The 19,947-nt window shown below is 43.6% G+C and overlaps 1 protein-coding gene across 9 annotated transcripts in view; it reads right to left on the bottom strand.

The window, feature by feature from the left end:
• Positions 1-19,947, bottom strand: part of PRMT8 (protein arginine methyltransferase 8) — an 89,975-nt gene that overhangs the window by 33,653 nt on the left and 36,375 nt on the right. For all 9 annotated transcript variants that reach the window (XR_012493819.1, XM_074325243.1, XM_019756931.2 and 6 more), the window contains 2 exons: positions 9,675-9,830; positions 3,389-3,452 (listed from right to left, as the gene is read on the bottom strand). Coding sequence is in view for 8 of the 9 variants with exons in the window: in XM_074325243.1 (XP_074181344.1) it covers positions 3,389-3,452; positions 9,675-9,830 (220 nt within the window). In the remaining variant the exon portion in view is untranslated. The remainder of the gene's footprint in view (positions 1-3,388; positions 3,453-9,674; positions 9,831-19,947) is intronic.

Genomic DNA, 19,947 nt, shown 5'->3' with positions numbered 1-19,947 from the left:
GGCCACGAGGTGTGAACCAGAAGGGGCAACTAGAAGCTGTGCAATTGTTGCTCCTGGCAAGCTTTCAGAGCCAAACTGCCCTGCTGCCGAAGGTCAGGGATCTCTCAGCGGCTGTCAGCCTCCTCCCTCCGGGCCCATCCCACGCTCTGCTACCAGTGGTTGGGGCCATAGCCCTCTGCAAGCTAGGAGGGAGGTGAGTCTGGGAGGCTGCATTCTGGACCTCAGGAGCCAGAGCAATAGAGATAGATGAAGAGTGAGGGGATGGGCAGACCCTTCAAGGGCAGGAATTGCTGTGCAAGTGAAACCTGTGCAGAGGCAAGGGGATGGTCTAAATGTTCTTTCAAGGCACCTCAGGTCTCAAGGCTGAGATTCAACTACCCTGAGCAGAAATCTGACTCTGCATCTATTTGCACCTCCCCTCCCCTCTAAGGATTTGAATTTTCATTTTGGGGATTGGCAGGTACTCACTGACCTTCCACATCAACATAAACACAGCCTAGGAGCGAGTGCACCAACAAGAGCCCAAACCAAAGCTCCACCCCACGTCAACGATCCTCAGTTTGCACAGCTGTTAAATGGGAAAACCACTTGCCCCTGTTTCGCAGTTGGGGAAAGGGAAACCGGTTGAAAATACATGGATGCCAGGCTGTGTCACCCTTGTAGAGGACGAATTGGCCGTTTTCTTTTTTCATCTTTAGTAGGCAAGTAGAGAGGTCTCCTCTCTGTCCCTTCTGCCCAGGTCAAGTACAGAAGAGATCTTGGCCCCCCTGAGTGAACCAGGAGAGGCTGAATGCCAAGCCAGAGGTTGGAGGTATCTGAGCGACATTTCCCCTAATCGGGCTGGAAAGAGGCCTGTGGATCTTGGCTCTGCTCATGGCCCCCAAGGATGTTGCTCCCCATTCACCCCGAGCCTCTTTCAGCATCACTCATCACCTCCAGCCCTTCACTTCCTCACTTCCTCACCGAGCTTAGAGTCCATAGTCCATTACTGTCATAACTCAGTCTCCCCCTCCCTCTGTCGTGTCCTCCCAGCAAAGCCTGGCCCAGGCGGCCCTCCCCCCCACTCATACCCAAGCTGCTGAGCACGGGAAGAGAAAAATCAGACACAGGGAGAACGGCGTTCACTGCATATCTGTGTCCACACATCTCTAACAGGTGCTGCCCACCCTCCAGCCATCCTCACTAGCCCAGCGTTGCCCTCCCACCTCCCTCTAAAAAAACATTCTGTTCCTTCTCATCTCTCTCCAAAGCATACCCCTCACCACCCTGTGTTTCCCATCAATGGCTGTCTCATTCTTCACTGAAAAAATGGCAGCAACAAAGCAGGAGCTTCCCACCACCAGCCCACCTCCATCTGAACCCACACTCCCCGCCTTCCCTCTGTTACTGTGGTTAAACTGTCCCCACTCCAAGAAAGAGGCCAATCTGCCCCCTGTGCTTTGCACCCTGGGCCCTCTTTCCTTCTCAAGGTCCTGGCTCCTGAATTTACTTTTTCCTGTATCTGCAATTTTGCTCTTGCTCTCTAGTGGACCATCGAACCGTACATACTTGTTTTTATATTTCCTATCCTTAAAAACATATCTCACTTCCTTGACGCCATGCCGCCCTATAGCTACTGTTCCATTTTTCTGTTCCTCATTACAGCAAGATGACTTCCTGCGTAGTCCTCGCTTCACAGTCTCTCCCTAACCTGCTCTAACTGGGCTTCGGGCCCCACCCCGACACTTAGTCTGTTCTTGTTAAGAACGCTAGTAATCTGGAGCTGAGCTGCGCCCTCCACAACTAAGACTGAAAGGATAACAACTTGAAGCTGAGCTGCACCCTCCACAACTAAAATTGAAAGGACAACAACTTGACTTGGAAAAAAGTCCTGGAAGTATACACTGTTCCCCAATACAGTCCTGTTCCCCTTCCCCAATAAAGTCTTTTTTAAAAACAAGAATGCTAGTAACCTCCATATGGCCGAATTCAATGGCTAACCCTCTGTTCTCATCTTGCTTGGTCGCTTAGCATGCCCTAGAGCAGACCACTTCCTCCTTCCTTTGTCTGTATGGTAGGTCTCTCCTGAATGTAAATTCTCTGCCTCTCTGCTGGCCCCTTCACCTTAGTTTGACCTCCAAATGTTCAAATGCCCTACAGCCCTATCTGTGGCCCTTTTCTTTCCTCTGGGTAGGTATGCTTGATCCCTAAGTGGCCTCATCCTGTGGCTTTAAATAACATCTGTAGGCTGAACACCCCCCAGGTGTTTATTCCATGCTCTCACTCTCCCTGGAACTCTAGACTCATATAGCCAAGTCTTACTCAACATGTCTACCTGGATGTCCAATGGGTGTCTCAAACCCTACGTGTGGAAGCGAGGACTCTTGACTTCTTTCTCCCTGCCTTCTTCCCGTAAGTGCTCTATCTCTTCTCCCACCATCCACCCAGTACTCAAGGCAAGAAAAAGTTAGTCCTCGAGCCTGTCTTTCTTCCCATTCCCACATGTGGTCCAACAGCAGGACTTCTTGCCTCTATTTCCAAACATAGCTGCAGCAGTCACCTCTCCCCACCTCCACTGCCACCACCCTGGTCCAGGCCTCTCCCTGGAGCACTAAAATAGCCTCTTAATGTCTATACTCTTTATGCCTGCAACCCATTCCAATCCATTCTCCAAAAGGCCTTCATCATCCTTAGAAACTTGTTTTCGTAGTTTACAAACCCTACATCATCTGGCCCCACTCAACAGTCGGCCTGTGGGCTAAATCTCATCCCGCTGATTGACAAAAGACACAAGGAGGTCTTTTGATCAGGGACATCTGTGGGCATGAGTGAGTTCAAGATGGGCTCCAGGGGGAGGGGCCTGGGAAACGCTGCAATGCATGGGAAAGGAGTGAAGAGAGGACAGGAAAGGAATACATTTCTATAATCAGACTCTAGCTTGAAGAAGGTGCTGCTGCCAAGGACAACCCACCTGCTCACACAGCCCCATTAGCAGCAGAGCCTGTGGACAGTAGAGGACCACATTTCTAAACATAGCTGCAGTGGCAACCTGGGTGAGTGATGGGGAGAGATAGGCCTGGGGGTTGTGGAGAAGGAAGAGGAGAAGGAGGAATAGCTGCCATTTTGCAAAACCTGGGGTCAAGCAGAGGGCATGGTGACTAAGAATTTAGCCTCAGGCTGGGCTCATAGGAATCTGAGCTGGGACAAATGTGCCCTTGGCTGACATGGCAGGCATTGGGAACCTCAGAACCCCATGGCCAAAGTCCTGCTACTAGGACCTCAGCTGGGCTCCAGCTCCCCCAGGCCAAGTGCTCTATACCACTTATGCCAGTCTATACCACCCAAACAAGAAAGTGCCAGCACCCTCACCCCCTCCACCCATGGGAAAACATGCAGAGATGTGTCTTACTGTTGTCCAAGTGGTTGGCCTTAATGATCTTCTCTGAGTAGTCAGAAATACTGGAGCATTCAATCTAGAAAGGGCACAGAACAAAAGAGCAAGGTGTCAAAAGATGTCCAACACCAATTTAATGCATGGAGAAGCCGAGGCCTAGAGGGGTGCAGTAACTTACCCACAGCCATCACTGCTAATTTGTGGCAGATTTAAAACTACAATGCAGCCCTCCTGACTTGCGGGCCAGCGGCTCATCCACTAAATCGGGCTGCGTTTCCTGTGAGACTGAAACCCATCCTGCGCTTTGCGATGGAGGACCCAGTACCTAAGGTGGGAGATTTGGAAGGAGCGGGCAGGCCTCACGCTTCTGACCAGGGGAGCACGGGATGAAGAGGCACCACCACTGTCTTCCCAGGAGAGGGTGTAGGACTGGCCAGAGGTGCTGTGAGCCCCCCTCGACATTATCTTCCCACCCCCCCAGCCCTCAATGGTTAAACTAGGAACGTTCCAGAATAGGGACCCTCTGGAAAAAGCCAGGTCAGGGCCCCAGGGCCAGTCTTAAGCTCCCCCCCACCATACACGTACACTCAAGTTAACTCGTATCTTCTTCAGTCTCCACCTTTCAAAGAATGTTTGCTTTAATTTCTTTACTTTAATAATTGTTTTATTTTTCAATTACAGCTGACATCCATTATATTAGTTTCAGGTGTACAACATAATGACTAAAAATTTATGTAACTTAAGAAGTGATCACCCCTATAAATCTATGAGTAGTATCCATGTGACACCGTATATACTGACTACGTTCCTTACGCTGTACTTCACATCCTCATGACGGTTTTGCAACCACCAATTGTACATCTGAATCCTTTCTCCTTTTTCATCCACCAACCAACAACCCTCTCAGCTGGCAACGATCAGAATGTTCTCGGCATCCATGAGTTTGCTTCTGTTCTGCGGGTTTGTTCTGTTCTCTAGATTCCACATACAAGTGAAATTGTATAGCACTTGTCCTCCCAGCCCGATACCCTCCAGGTCCATCCATGTTGCTGTAGATGGCAAGACTTCATTCTTTTTTATGGTTTAGTAATATTCCATTACACACATGTACCACCTCTTCTTTATTCATTCATTCCACCCAGGTTGTCTCCATATCTTGGCTATTGTAATAGTGCTGCAGTGAACATACGGATGCACATCTCCCCTCGAAGTAGTGTTTTGAGGTTTCTTTGGATAAATACACAGAAGTGGGATTACTGGGTCCTTCTTTGTTTCTTATTATAGCCTTCGTTTTAAAGTCTATTTTGTCTTGTATAAGTATTGCTACCCAAGCTTTTTATTTTTCATTTCCATTTTCATGAAATATATTTTTCCATCCCTTTATTTTCTGTCTCTGTGTGTCTTTCAATCTGAAGTGAGTCTTTTATAGGCAGCATATGTAAAGGTCTTATTTTCTTATCCATTCAGCCACTCTATCTTTTGATTGGAGCATTTAATCCATTTATATTTGAAGTAATTGTTGATAGATAAGTACTTATTGCCATTTTATTATTCATATTTTTTGTCTTTTTTTTCCGTCTTAAAGAGGTCCCTCTAACATTTCTTGTAATACTGGTTTGGTGGTGATGAATGCTTTAGCTTTCTCTTGTCTTGGAAGCTCTTTGTCTGTCTTTTGATTTTAAATGATAGCTTGCTAGGTAGAGTATTCTCGGTTAGGTCCTTGCTGTTCACCACTTTGAATATTTTGTGCCAATCCCTTCTGGCCTGTAATGTTTCTGTTGAGAAATCGGCTGACAGTCTTACGGGAGGTCCCTTATAGGTAACTAACTGCTCTTCTCTTGCTGCTTTCAAGATTCTTTGTCTTTAACCTTTGGCATTTTAATTATGATGTGTCTTGGTGTGGCCCTCTTTGGGTTCATCTTGTTTGGGACCCTCTGTACTACCTGGGCTTGTATGTCTATTTCCTTTGCCAGATTAGGGAAGTTTTCCATCATTATTTCTTAGGATAAGTTTTCAATTCCTTGCTCTCTCTCTTCTCCTTCTGGTACCCCTATGATACGAATGTTGGTAGGCTTGATGCTATTCCAGAAGCCTCTTAAACTATCCTCATTTTTAAAATTCTTTTTTCTTTCTTTTTTTTTTAAATTAAAGTTTATTGGGGTGGCAATTGAGAGTAAAGTTGCATAGATTTCAGGTGTACAATTCTGTAATACATTATCTATATCTCACATTGTGTGTTCACCACTCAGATCTTTTTTCTTTTTGCTGTTCTGATTGGGTGTTTTATGCTATCCTTAACTTCTAAATTGCTAATTCAGTCTTCTACTTCATCTGATCTACTGTAGATTCCCTCAATGTATTCTCTATTTCAGTTATTGTATTCTTCGTTTCTGTTTCTTTTTTATATTTTCCATCTCTGTTTTTATGTTTCCTATCTCTTTGTTGAAGTTCTCCCTGAGATCACTGAGCATCCTTATAACCAGTGTTTTGGACTCTGCATCTATTAGATCGCTTGTCTCCATTTTGTTTGGTTCTTTTTCTAGAGCTTTGTTCTGTTCTTTCATTTGGGACATGTTTCTTTGTCTCTCCATAGTGGCTGGCTCTCTGTGTTTGTTTCTATGTATCAGGTCTCTGCTATGTCTCCTAGTCTTCATAGAGTGGCCTTAGGTAGTAGGTGTCCTGTGAGGCCCAGTGGCACAGTTTCCCTGGTCACCTGAGCCAGGTGTTCCAGATGTGTCCCTTATGTGGGTTGTCTGTGCCCTCATGTTGTAATTGAGCCTGATCCTTAGGCTGATTGGTTGTGAGGATTGGCTGTGACTACAGTGGAGAAGCCATTGTGCAGGGGCTGACCCCACAGAGCAGGATTCACTTTAGCAGGGCTCTGGTGCCTGCCCTGTCTGCCCTTTGGGTGTGTCCCACTTGGAGGCAGTTGGGTGGTGCTCCTGTTTCATTCAAAGCCAGCCACCTGGTGTGCAAGACCTGGGGCCTTCTGGAAAGGGCTCCACCATAGGCCAAGTTCAGCTACAGCCTGTGCCCTATGCAGGGCCACCTGGCATGAGCCACAAAGCAATCTACAGATGGCTGCCACCCACTCTGGGCTTTGAGATGCCTCAAGAGGCCAAGCTGTGAACTGAGGCCGACTGCCACCAGTGCCAGGCTTAGGGCTGCTCGGCACAAAGTATGGGCCATGCTGAGGCCAGATGCTTCTTGTGTGGGTTTTGTGAAATTTGAGAGATTTTAGGAAAGTCCACAGCATGAGCCAAGATAGGCAATTTGTATAAAAAAGCCACTGGAAGTGGCTTTGGGGAAAGGGACAGTATCTCAGGGAATCACCAGGGCAGGCAAAAGGTGTTAGCAAGGTTTATAAAGACTGAGATACAGCGGCCACATGCCTCTGCATACTGGGAGAAGGGAGCGCTCAACAAAGAAATAATGGATTCTACCAGTACTTTTGTCAGGGAGAAAGCTGCTCCTCCAGCCTTCACTCTGAAACCAGACAATTCAGTTCCTCACCGTGTATCCCTGGCACCTTTTGAGCTGCTGCCCCAGTGCTGGAGCTCAGAGTGACTGAGTCCGTTAGTGAGTAAATCCATGCATGGGCCCTTTAAGAGGAGGGCCTGGGACTCCAGACACTCACTCTCTGTCATGCTCAGCTGTAATCTGCTGGGTTTCACAGCCAGAAGTTATGGGGCCAGGGGGTGCTGGAAACAGAGAGGCAGCTGCCAAGAGCTATTCTCATCTCCGTAAGTAGACTCCTACTAAGGTTGGCCTGAGCTAAGGCCCTGGGGCTCCCCTCACTTCCACACTCAGACCCCACCTCAGACTACACGCAGGGCCTTGGCAATTTGCATAGGGGCACTAAAGTGGTTGCCGACAGCCTCCATCAAAGCCTTGGAGAAGTTGAGGAAACCTACAGGGTCAAGAAGGGGTCACTGTGATAGAGGAGGCAGACCCTAGCCAGGGCTCACATCCCAGAGGACTACTAGCCCTTTCCAGAGCCACCAGATGCTGTGGTCTTCGATCCTGCTGTCCATAGGACTGTGTTTCTCTCCTCTTTTTTCCCCCTCCTCACCACATTTTTCTTTGGTCTGGAAAAATGTACTGAATTTAGTAGTGAAAAACATGGGCTCTGGAGCCAAACAGCCTGGATTCACATCTGGCCTCCATCACTTTCTAACTTTGCCTCAGTTTCCTCATAAATAAAATCACAGCTCCTATTTCACATGGTCATTGTGAGGATAAATGAGCCAAAGCATGTTAAGTACTCGGAGCATTGACAGGCCCTCTGAAAGCACAGGGGGTGTGTGAGGCTGCATCAGTAGTCTCCTTCCTTTTTCTTTCATCTACCATCTGCCTTTCCTTCTCCCTCTCCTTCTTTACTCTCTCTCTCTCTCTCTTCTTTTTCCCTGCTGTTCTTTTGTACTTTCTAATTTCTTTTCTTTCTCTGTCTCTTTTTGATCCCTCTCCCATTCCTCTAGCTTTTCTTTGAGTCTTTCCATCCTTCTTTCTGTTTCTCTCCATTTCTCTCTTCATGTCTGTTTCCTTCTCTCTTGGTTTCACCATCGCCCTTTGCTGTCTCTGCTAAGCCCCCCACCCCCCACCTCCTGCCATCCCATCTCCCCCACTGCAGAAGAGCAGTGGTGGAAAGGGGAGCCTGGAAAGAAGGAACTGTGAAATGAGCCATCCAGAAAGAAACCCAGCTAACTGTGGGGCAGAGCTGTTTACAAAAGAGCTGTTATAGCAAAAGAACAGGAGACAGACAGATGGGGACGAATCACCACAGCTGGAAGGTGCCATGCGGGAGCCTTCTGACAGCTCCTTGGCTGGAGCTCCCGCTGACTTGGAAGCCAGTAATAGGCAGCCCTGCATCTCCCTGCTCAGCTCTTGGCTCCCTGTGTGCCCAGCCGAGACTGGAGTTGAGACGGTACCGGGAGGTGAAGGCATTCAGGGATCACCAGGAGGTCTCAAGTCCAGCTCCGAGGCTCTGTGAACTCATTGGAAGTAGAGTCTGTTCTTTGACAAGAGGCCTGTGTTCTGGTGAGGAGGGTCTTACAAAGCAATGCTGGAAGGTGGGAGGGGTAGCAGCCATGATGATGACTGCACTTGACCTTGGGCATCTGGATTGGCCCTGTACCCTCCGCATGTGCCCCAGCTGAAAGCATCATAACTTTCCAGTCAAGGCTACATCAGAGGTGCCTTGAGGACAGCCCAGGTTTCCAGAAGAGCCTTATTGCTATGGCCCAGGAGGAAGACTACTGTTCCTGCTGGAGACTTAGGAGCAGGTCCCTGAGGCGGGGTGGCCAAGGGGACTTGGAGGGCTGGGAGCCTGGGGTTCTCAGATACTTGTACAGACAATGAATCCCCACTGAGAGCTGCCCAGTACCCCATGGACCTCTGCAAATGGCCTGGCTGGCTGGTGCATATGCTGTGAGTTCGACTGTAGTGTGCTTCTAATTTGAATCAAAATTAATTCCCATTTTCCAGCCCTAGACCCACTGCATTTTTCAAATGTCAGCCAGCAGCTCAGTGCTTTCTTTTTCACAATTTCTTCCTAGCTCTGGACCCTCCCAGCCCCACTGAAAGGTTGTGTACAGCTGGACTGTGGGAGCCAGAAGACGGCTGGGAGGTTTCCCAGAGGGTCAGACTCCACCTGTAGCCAGAGAGGCTGCAGCAGCCGGAGCAGCAGAATTTAGATCTACCAACTTGCCCTTTAAAGACAAAGGAAGAGAGTTTTCTTGTTGTTATCTGCTAGGACCCCATCCTGACCATACATTAACACTGAGTATTTGTCCTATGCCAGGCACAGTTCTGAGCACTTTACATATGTATAAAACTCATTTACCCCTCACAATCACCTCATGAGCAAGGTACTGTTATCATACCCATTTTAGAGATGGGGACGCTGAGGTACAAAGAAGGGAATTGCCCACAACATCTCGTGAGTAGAAGAGCAGAGATGCAAGCTAGAGCGCACATGTGTAACCATGCTGCACTGCCCCCCAAGCTGACAGGGGACTAAGCACTATAAGGTAATGATGACACTGAAGTGGTTTCTGAAAAGTCAAAAACCCTCTGCACATGTCAGCAGTCATCAGGGCGAGGAGCCAGGAGCAGTGCCTGGGTGACTGGGAGCCAAGAGAGGTTGCCCTGCCTCCTGAGAGTCACACTTGACTTTCTCCTTGAGAGTGTGACCTCAGCAAAGAGATGGACCAGGCTTTGTACTTCTAGAAGGGGCCAGAAAAGGCAGAGGGCAGGACTGGCTCTGAGGAAGCCAGTGTCAGGGAGGGAGTGGCATGCTCACCCCAAACACCTTCTTGGCCCCCGCTTTCGCAGCAAACATGGACAGGATCCCGGTGCCACTCCCCACGTCCAGCACCACCTTATCTTTGAAAACGTGCTTGTTGTGGTACATGGAGTTCCGGTAAGTGAGCGTCCGCACCTCGTCCTTCAGCATTTCCTGTGTGGAAAGAAGGGAAAGTCAATGGCAAGGTATTCAAGGCACGTGGCAGTGCACCAGGGTCATGGGCCCCAGGACTGTGCCACCAAATTCTTCAAGGAGCTTGATGAGGTCGCTAGGCAAGCCACAGAAGAGCACTGTGGGGCAGGCAGGCCCGTGGCTATCGGCATCATTACAAACATCGCCAGACCTAAAACTCTACGCAAGAGAGACAGCATCGTACTAGCAAAGGAGAAACTCATATCCAGGCCTGGGAAAGCTCCAATTTACCAAAATCAAAAGAAAGCATCAGTACAATGCAGCATGAGAGATTTCAAGTTATACCTGCGGCAAAACTCTGCCATGGTGAGAAAATTGTCACTGAACACGTTACTAAAGGAGACCTTTTTTGTGTGTACTGTTTTTGTTTGTATGCTTTCAAGAATAAAAGACATGTTCCTTTCCCTGCCATTATTTATTTTGTGGTAAGAAAGAAACGACATTGTCCATTACAACGGTCTCCAGCCCAAGGAGAACATGATTAATCTGTGTCTGGTGCTGAGGCAGGGGCCTTCGTCCATTCGACGTATCAACAAACACTCAGACTCATGGCCAACTGTACCACGATTTTTGGGGTGTAATGTTAGTATAATTTTCTTAGTATAACTTGCATGCAATAAAAAGCATAGATTTTACATGTATGGCTAGGTGTAAGAGTTTTAATAAATGTACTCCTATGTAGCCAGCACCGTAATCAAGATACAGAACACTTCTGTCGCCCCAGAAAGCCTTCCATGTCTGTTTGCAGTTAACCCTCACCCCCACTCCAGGTATCCAGTGACCTAGTTTCTATCACCAAAGCTTCCTTCTGCCAGTCTCCAGACTTCATATAAATTGAATCACACAATATATACACGTTTGTGTCTGGTTTCTTTTGCTCAGAGTTTTTGAGATTCGTTCCTTTTCTTGCACATATCCAGGGTTTGTTCCTTTTTCCTTGTTGCTGCTGCTGTAGTTCTTATTCTTGCTCTTGTTCATGTTGTTGACTAGTATTCCATCCCATGGACATACCACAATGCATTTATCCCTTCACTTGTTGATGGGTATTTGGGTTGTTATGAATAAAGGTATTACAAACATGCTTGCATAAGTCTTTTTGAGGATATAGGTTTTTATTTCCCTTGAGTAAATACCTAGAAGTAAGTCTTAGGGTAGGTGTTTAATTTCATTAGAAATTGCCTAACAGTTTTTCAAAATTGTGCTATTTATAACCCCACCAGCAATGTATGAGAGTTAAAGTTGCTTCACATGCTGGCCAGTTAGTCTTATCAGTCTTTAATTTTCGTTATTCTAGTGGATATGAACTGGTATCTCATTGTAGTTTTAATTGTATTCCCCTGGTGGCTATTAATATAACTTTTTCATGTGTTTATTGATTATTCATATATATCTTCTTTTGCGAAGTGTCTGCTTTATGCATTTTTTTCTTGAGCTATTTGTCTTTTCCTTATTGAATTATAGGAGTTTACATATTCTGGAAACAAATCTTTTGTTTCAGATACACATATTATGACTATCTTCTCCTAATCTGCCATTTGCCTTTTCATTTTTTTAATGTGTCTTGTGAAAAGCAGGTTTCTAAAATTTTGATAAAGACCAATTTTTCATGTTTTTTTTATGATTAGAATTTTTTGTGTCCTTCCTAATCTTTGCCTACCCCAAGTTCACAAAGATACTCTCTGATGTTTTCTTCCAGAAGTTTTATAGTTATGGTTTTTACTTTTAGGTCTATGATTTGTGTCAAATTAATTTTTGTACATGGTACAATTTAAGGATGCGAGTTCATTTTTCCCCCGCACACAAATAGATGGCTCAGGCACCAGGGTTCATTTCCCCACTGAATTATATAGGAGAGATCCTTTGGAACAATCCGTCCTTTGTTCCAATTATCTTGCCACCTTTGTCAAAAATCAATTGACTATACATGTGTGTCCTGTCTGATCTATTCCATTAACGTACCAGTTCAACACTGACTTGATTATCTTAGTTTTGTATTAAATTTGAAATAAAGTAGTGTGAGTCCTCCAACTTAGTTCTTCTTTTACACAATTATTTTGGTTTATCTAGATCTTTTGCATTTTCATATACATTTTAGAAGCTGTTTGTTAATTCATACAGAACAGCCTTCTGGAGTTGATTGGAATTGCATTGTACCTGTAGGTAAATTTGGGAAGAATTGATTTCTTAGCAATTTTGAGTCTTACAATCCAAGATACAGTTCTTTATTTATTTAAGTCTGCAATGTTTTCTAGATTTCAGTATAGAGGTCTTCTATTTTTTTCATTAAACTTATTCTTAACTATGTTATTTTATGGTACTGTATATGATATTTTTAAATTTTTATTTTCCAATAGTTTATGTTAGTATATATATTGACCTTGTATTTTGCAGCCTTGTTCACTTTACATATTGATTCTGGTAGGATTATTTTGTAGATTCCTTTGTCTTTCTGTATAAAAAAAATCTTGTCACTTGTAAATGAATACAATTTTACTTCTTTTTTCCTATCTGTATGCCTTTTATTTATTTATTTTTTTTTTCCTCTCGTGGTATTGTACTGGCAAAGATGGTCAATCAATAAAATGTTAAATAGAATTGGAGAAGACAGGCATCTTTCCTTTGTTCCAGTGATATATAAACATGAACTTTGAGTATAATTTTAGCTGTGAGCTCTCCATAAATGTCTTTTATTAGACTGAAAAAGTTATCTTCTATTTCTAGTTTGCTGAGAGTTTTTATCATGAGTTGGGTTGAATTTTGTCACATGTTTTTTCTACATATATTGAGATGATTATGACTTCTCTCCTTCTCTCCTCTGTTAATGTATTGAACTCCATAGATTGGTTTCAAATGTTGAACCAACACTTTGTCATGACGTATTATCATTTTAAGTATTGCTGAGTTTTATTTACCTATATTTTGTTGCAGATTTTTGTATTTGTATTTATGAGGGATGTTGATCTGTAACTTTCTCTTATCTTGTCTGATAATTAGCTATGCTTAGCTCATCACACAAGTTAGGAAGCATTATCTCCTCATACATTTTTCTGACAAGGTTTGTGTGAGATTGATATTTTTCTTCCTTAAATGTTTGATATAATTCACTAGTAAAACTATCTGGGCCTGGAGTCCTTTATATGGGAAGATTTTAAATTATGAATTCAATTTCTTTAATAGACAGAAGGCTATTTTAGTTTTCTATACATTCTTACATAAGTTTTGACAAGGTATTTTCCCAAGGAACTTATCCATTTCAGCTTAGATGTCAAATTTATGGGTATAATATTGTTATAATATTCTCTAATTACCTGTTGGATGTCTACATGACCTGTAATGATGTCTTTGCCTTCATTTATTTATAATTTGTGTTTTTTATGATTTTTTTTTCTTGATCAGTCTAGCAAGGTGTTGTCAGTTTAATTAGTCTTTTCAAAAATCAACTTTTGGCTTTGTTGGTTTTTTTCAATGTTTGATTTCTAATTCATTGATTTCTGCTCTCATTTTTATTATTTCCTTCCTTTGATTTTATTTGCTCTTCTTTCTCTATTTCGTAAGGTAGAAGTTGATTTTATACCTTTGTTTTTCTCAGTAAGAGCATTAAAGCTATAAATTTCCCTCTAAAGATTGCTTTAGCTTCACCACACACATTTTCATATGTTGTGTGTCTCAGTTTAGGCTGCTATAACAGAATACCATAGACTGGGTAGCTTTAAAAACAAATATTTATTTCTCACAGTTCTAGAAGCTTAGAAGTCCAAGATTAAGGTGCCAGCAGATCCAATATCTGGTGAGGACCTGCTTCTTGGTTTGCAGATGGTTGTCTTCTTGTATCCTCACATGACATAGAGCAGAGTGAAAAAGCATGCCCTCCTGTCTCCCCTGAGAAGGGCACTAATCCCATTCATGAGGGTTGACTCTCATGACTGAGTTAACTCCCAAAGGTCACACCTCCTAATACCATCACATTGGGGGGGTAGGATTTCAACCTAAAAAATTTGTGGGGATACCTTCAGTCCATGGTATTGTGTTTTTACTATCATTCAATTTGGAATATTTTCTAATTTCTCATTATTTCTTCCTGACTCTCTTCTCAGTGCTGCTTAATTTCCAAATATTTGGAGATTTTCTAAATAATTTCTTTCTTTTGATTTCCAATTTAATTCCATTATGATAAAAAAAAATACTCTGCATGATTTCAATCTTTTGAAATTCATTGAGATTTGTTTATGGCCCCGTATATGATCTATCTTAGTGAATGTTTCAATGTGCACTCAAAATGAATGTGCATTCTATAGATTGGGGATGCAATGTTCTATAAATGTCAATTAGGTCAGATTGTTTATGTCAGAAAATTGTTCAAATTTTCTATAGCTGTACTGATTTTTTTTGGACATTTGTTCTATCAATTGCCAAGAGAGAAGTGTTAAAACAAATCTTTAACTGTGGTTGAGGATTTATATTTTTCTCCCTCTAGTTCTGTAGATTTTGCTTCATGTCTCTGAAGCTCTGTACACACATGTGGAATGGCTTTGTAGCATGTCACTTTGTCCACCTGAGACACATTTCACAGAATTCTCTTTCTATTCTGTTTTTAGTTAGGATGAGTCACAAGGAAGACCCTTGTGAGATTTGGAAGGTATAAACGAGGCAGGAATCATTTTATAGTGCACCCATATCATTGCTAATGTGTTGAAGCAACAGCTAGGCCTGCAATTGTTCTGCCTTCTCCTTCAGCTTCTCTGATTCCTAGGGCAGCTGTGTGTGTTTAGCTCCATGGTGAAACACCCAAGGCTCTATAGGATATGCTTTACCAAGGTCAAAGGCAATAGAATGAACACACGTTTCAGCTTGTTCTCATAAGGTTCACGCTTGTGCTTATGGTGGTCAGTGTTCCTGATCTCCCCTTGTTTTACATCCATATTCTTTTTCTGACTACCTGTCCTGTGGACTTCATATATATATCCTACTGGATCTGCTTTAGACTTTGGTACCAAGACTAGCTCCTGAGAAACAGAATCGAAGGAGGTGTTCTCTGAATTGGTTCTGAGTTTTAAAGGCACTAATAAGTCTATTGCCATTGGTAAAGAGGGCATTGGTAGTCAATAGCATGAAATGGCAAAGGAGTTACTAAAATTTTAGCTTTACATACTATACTAAAGTACCCACAGAAGATAAGACTGGATAACCAATATTTGCTACCTTAGCACATTTTAGTAAAAATAAGAAGTATAATGGGGTGGGTGGGTTGGTTGGTTACTACTAACTATGTTAGAAAACTTGGAGAAAGAAAATCATGAGCACAGGCATTTAAAATTTTCAGCTCAGGGTCTGTATGTTAGCTCCTAAAATCTTCTATGACTTCTCTGAAAAACAAAACAAAACTTATTTCCTATAGGTGCAGGGTCAAGATTTCTGAAAACCAAATCCAAAGTCTAATCCTGCAAATACCTGAATTACAACACAAATTGAATTTGCTTCCTTGCAGGGCCTCTTTTGTTAAAGTTGAGGCATCTACTGGGAAGAAACAGGATCCTGAAAATTGGAATGGGAGCATAGGGGCAAATTCTGATGAAGCTGTGACTTCAGGTCCCTAAATTACACAGTCTTCTCTGTCAGTAGAAGCACCCTCTACCCCTGCCTGAGGGAGTTTTCCTTTTCCTGAGGAACCGTACTGGCCCACTTGGGGTATTTCCTTGCAAGGCACTGCTGATTCTCCTCTGGACCTAACCCCACTAACCTTTTCTGCTGCTATCCCTATTACTAGATTGAACTCCAAGCAGGCCCTGCAGGATATAAAGTGTGACTCATGGGGCAGCGTGATATACACCAAAAGAAATATATGCTGTTTCTGATTTATGCAGATTGAAAGCTAGGGGACATATATGGAAATGTATGTTAAAGGTGTAGGATCAACATGAAAGAAATATAAAGTTAGATTGAGCCAAGTTTATTGATCTAGGACCACTGAGCAGAGATTCTGGATGCACCATTGTGGTTCCAGGAGCTTGAAATGCTTCTAACTGTTGGTTTGGTAGGTTGACTGAAACAAGGACCCAAAGTTAGCCTATACTAAATGAAACGTCAGAACTTTCTCTGCATGTTGAAGAGGAATGCTTAAGGAGATTGGAATGTAAGAGTGCATTTGTCATGTGAAGCCTATCCACCAACAACACAGAACAGACCTTTCACCACAGCTGTGAGAAATAAATTTGCGAGGGGGGTACAGCATCCTTGAAGAACTCCGTGGTTGTTGTTCTCTACAGTTCAGCTATTATAGGAGGAATTTCTACCATTGAACTGAGATCCCTAAATGCAATGGGAATAAGATCAAACTGGGATCCTGAGGTAGCAGGGGTTAAATTGCAGGAGTTAATCACCAAAGATAAGGAGGGCGTCATTACTATAAAGGACATGGGAGCCAAAGATTATTCAGAATAGTCTGAGTTGCAAAGACCTCTAGCATTGGCTAGTTGATCATAGTCTCTCTAGGAAAGAAATAGATGGAAGCACACTAAATTCTTGGTTAGTATGTTTAAACAGAAAAATTAGCGGTCTAGTGAACAGAAGTGTGGCTTGACTCACCAAGATAGGGAGTCATAGCCCATGGGTTGATTCCTAGTTTACAGACCTAGAACCACTTGAATGAAGGAAAAGTCATGACTCTTGGGGAAAAATCCTGTTACATTACCAAAAATGTGTGCTGTTAATCATTCTCCCAGCCTTCCCCAAAACGGCCTACCGCCAGTTACCAGGATGATAACAAAAGAGAAAAAAAAGATTTCTGAGGATTACTGGACACTGGCTCTGACCTGACACTAATTCCATGAGATCCATTAGTCCAGGAGACTAATTCCAGGAGACCCACATCCCCATTCAGTTTGCCTGTTTGCCCTATGCAGAAGTAGACATAGATCTGGGAGAATGACCGCAGTGCAGAAGACAGAGATGGATCTGGGAGAATGACCGCAGTGCAGAAGACAGAGATGGATCTGGGAGAATGACCAGGGACTATCCTAAATATAATCAGGTGATTCCAATTGAAGCCACTGTTTCAGATGTGGTTTCATTGCTTGATCTAATACAGAGAGTTACTCTTTTTTTTTAATCAGTTTTAGACATTTATCCACCTATATTTCTTCAAATATTTTTTTCTGTCTCATTCTTTCTCTGCTCTGGAACTCGAATTACTCACATATTTTATCACTTGATTCTGTCCCACAAGTCACTGAGGCTCTCTTCTCTTGTTGTCATTTTTTTTTCTCTTTATGGATAATTTCTATTGACCTGTCCTCAAGTTCATAGATCTTTTCTTTCTATTTGTCCTATCTGCTATTAATCCCACCCAGTAAATATTTGGTTTAGAGCTTCTATTTTTGCTGTAGGATTTCACATATCCATCTTCTACTGGAGATTTTTTTTTAAATGACATTTATTATAGTTATTTTAACGTCTTTGATAATTCCAAGATCTGGGCTATTTATGGATCTGTTTCTACTGACTAATTTTTCTCTTGACTGTGGATCAAATTCTCCTGTTTCATCATGTCTTATAATTTTTATTTTATGCCATAGATGATGTCTAAGGAACAATACTAGCTGAAGTTAGTGTTTGTTGTTGTTGTTTTCCAAAAAGTAATGTCTTTTCCTTTGTTAGGCAGCTAGAGTTATGGGTTGGTCAGTTCAATCCAATCATAAGTTGAGCAGGTTTAGGATGAGTTTGTGGCTTTAATCCCTGTCAGGTACCTGGAATTCAACCACAGGGCTAAAGGATCTTGTATTTGTTTTTAAGCCTAGCCACTACTTCCTATGCTGCCCAGTGTTCATATCTTTGATCACAGAAGAAGCTGAATAAACTAAGAGTTTTGTTAGATTGAGTTCACTTTTGGCTCTAAATTATTTGAAAGTGAGCTCAAGTCTATTCCTCCAGAAGATGTCTGGAACCAAACACTACAAGACTGGTAGGCATCAAAACTGCATGACCTCAAATCTGTCAGACCACAAGACTGAGGACGGTTTCTCCAGAACCAGGCGTAGGGCATGGCGCATAATCCAGTCTCTACAAATAGGAAGATAGTATAGTGGTTATGCACACCAATTCTGGAGCCACAATTCCTGCATTCAACTCATAGCTCCAATGCTTTTGAGCTCTCTGACCCAGAACATATTTAGCCTTCTGTGTCTCAATTTCCCCATCTGGAAAATGGGGTAATAAGAGCACCTACTTCGTAGGGTTTTGTGATGGTTAAATAAATATAGTAAGTGTTACATAAGTGTTAGCTCTGGCTTTTTGTGACAACTATGATCCTTTTCATCCATGAAAGGAAATTGTTGAGGGTGAACAGAGAATAGAGGCAAAACAATAGCAAAGCTTTCAGAAACCTCTCAATCACAGCCATAGTTATAAGTCCTCCCTGCCTTTTCTGATGCAATTAGATTGGCCCAGAATGTCTGCATATCCTAGCTGCTGAAAAAGATTTGCCCAAGTGCTCCCCCTCCCACCTTTAATTCATTGTCTTTTGTCAATTCTTTGGCCCCTTCGTCCCTTCCTTAAGGCCGCAGACTGCAGGAGTCAGGTCCAAAGGTAGAAGCTCTGGGAGAAGAGAAGTTGTGACTTAGCAAATCTTCCCTGACTTGGCCTGCCAACAGTCAAGTTTCTCTCCGTTTCTACCCCTGCTTTAATCATGCCTGGCTCCAGGCTCCCAAGAACAGCCCAAAAAATACCAGACATTTCGGACAGAGCTTGCCACTCTTTGTTGGGAACAATTCCCAGCCCCATCTGTGGATGACTTTGTCTCCCAGCTTTCCTGCCTATTAAACACATGACAACACAGTGACTAATTGCTGGAAAATGAAGCCCTGAAGAATCTATTTCAAAAGAAGCTGCAGCAAGATTGTCAAAAGAAGAGAGCTGACCAGGAGTGGGATGGGCGCCCAAGGCTTGGGGGCTGGGAACACAGCCCTACTGGCAGGTGGCTGAGGCACCAAGCCCAGGGCCTGTCAAAGACGCTGAGAATTCAGAGCTGGGATCTGGGAGGTCACGGATCTGGCCCTCTCCACTTTGAGCGGAGATCTCAGTAGACACACATCTGTCACTTCTGTTCCTGTTCCAGATTCCGTTCTTCTTAGATGCCCTGGGATGGAAGGCCACAGTCCTCTCCCTCGTCCCTGCCCCCTGAAGGCTGAGTACGACATCCTCTCTGGATGGAGCGATGGGATAGAAGAACAGAAGTGTCTAGAATTACCTCCTGCTGTGCTCTCCAGCCCCAAACAGTGCCCTTCGCCAAACTCAGCACTTCTTGTTTGTATTTGCAGGCTAATCAAACCCAAGCCATCCCGCACCATGTTTCCTAAACACTCACTGATCACTATTAATCAGCAAGCTGGCCGTGCTGCTGCTGCCCTGTGAGCATCTTGTTAATAATGGCAGAAGACTGCCAAACAGCCAGCTCGGCTCCGGATGGTGAGCTATGGGTCTTGCCCAGACTGAGGAGGCAAAAGCGTCACTGTGAGCCGTCTGGCACAGCATGGAGATCCCTAGTGCAAGATACTGAGAAATGAGCAGGCCCTCTCTCTTCCAACAAGAACGTTAGGAGTCCATCCCCTCGTCCTTCTCCTCTTTTCCTACCAGATGATCTTAGCAACCTAAAACAGGGTGGAGGGAGAACTTGGAGTGAAGGAAGGCCAGCTAGACACCCCTACATGAGAGACCTAAGCCAGGATCTAGAGTTGGCTGGCAGCAGCAGGAGCGATTTAAGCTAGGTGATCAGAAGTACTTCCCGATGTGAAGGATTGTTAAAAGTATTCTAGGACAGGTTACTAAGGAAAGAAATGTTATCTGTGACTTACAGATCTTGTACTAGTTAGCTCAGTCTACATTATGTTTATACATGTTCATGTACAGATTTGACTTTTCTATCAATACACAAAATTGAGGGAGCTGGTGCAATATTTATCTGATGACCTTTGGTGTCCTCTCCCGGCGGAGGTCTTACCCTGCTGGATGCCTGGTCATGGTCCTGACCATGCATCATCTGAGCGACGAAATTAGCAGCCATGTCAATAAACCTTTGTGAATCAAA

The sequence above is a fragment of the Rhinolophus sinicus genome, linkage group LG02 (assembly GCF_036562045.2).
Source record: "Rhinolophus sinicus isolate RSC01 linkage group LG02, ASM3656204v1, whole genome shotgun sequence".
NCBI lineage: Eukaryota > Metazoa > Chordata > Mammalia > Chiroptera > Rhinolophidae > Rhinolophus > Rhinolophus sinicus.
This window is presented reverse-complemented; position numbering and strand designations above follow the sequence as displayed.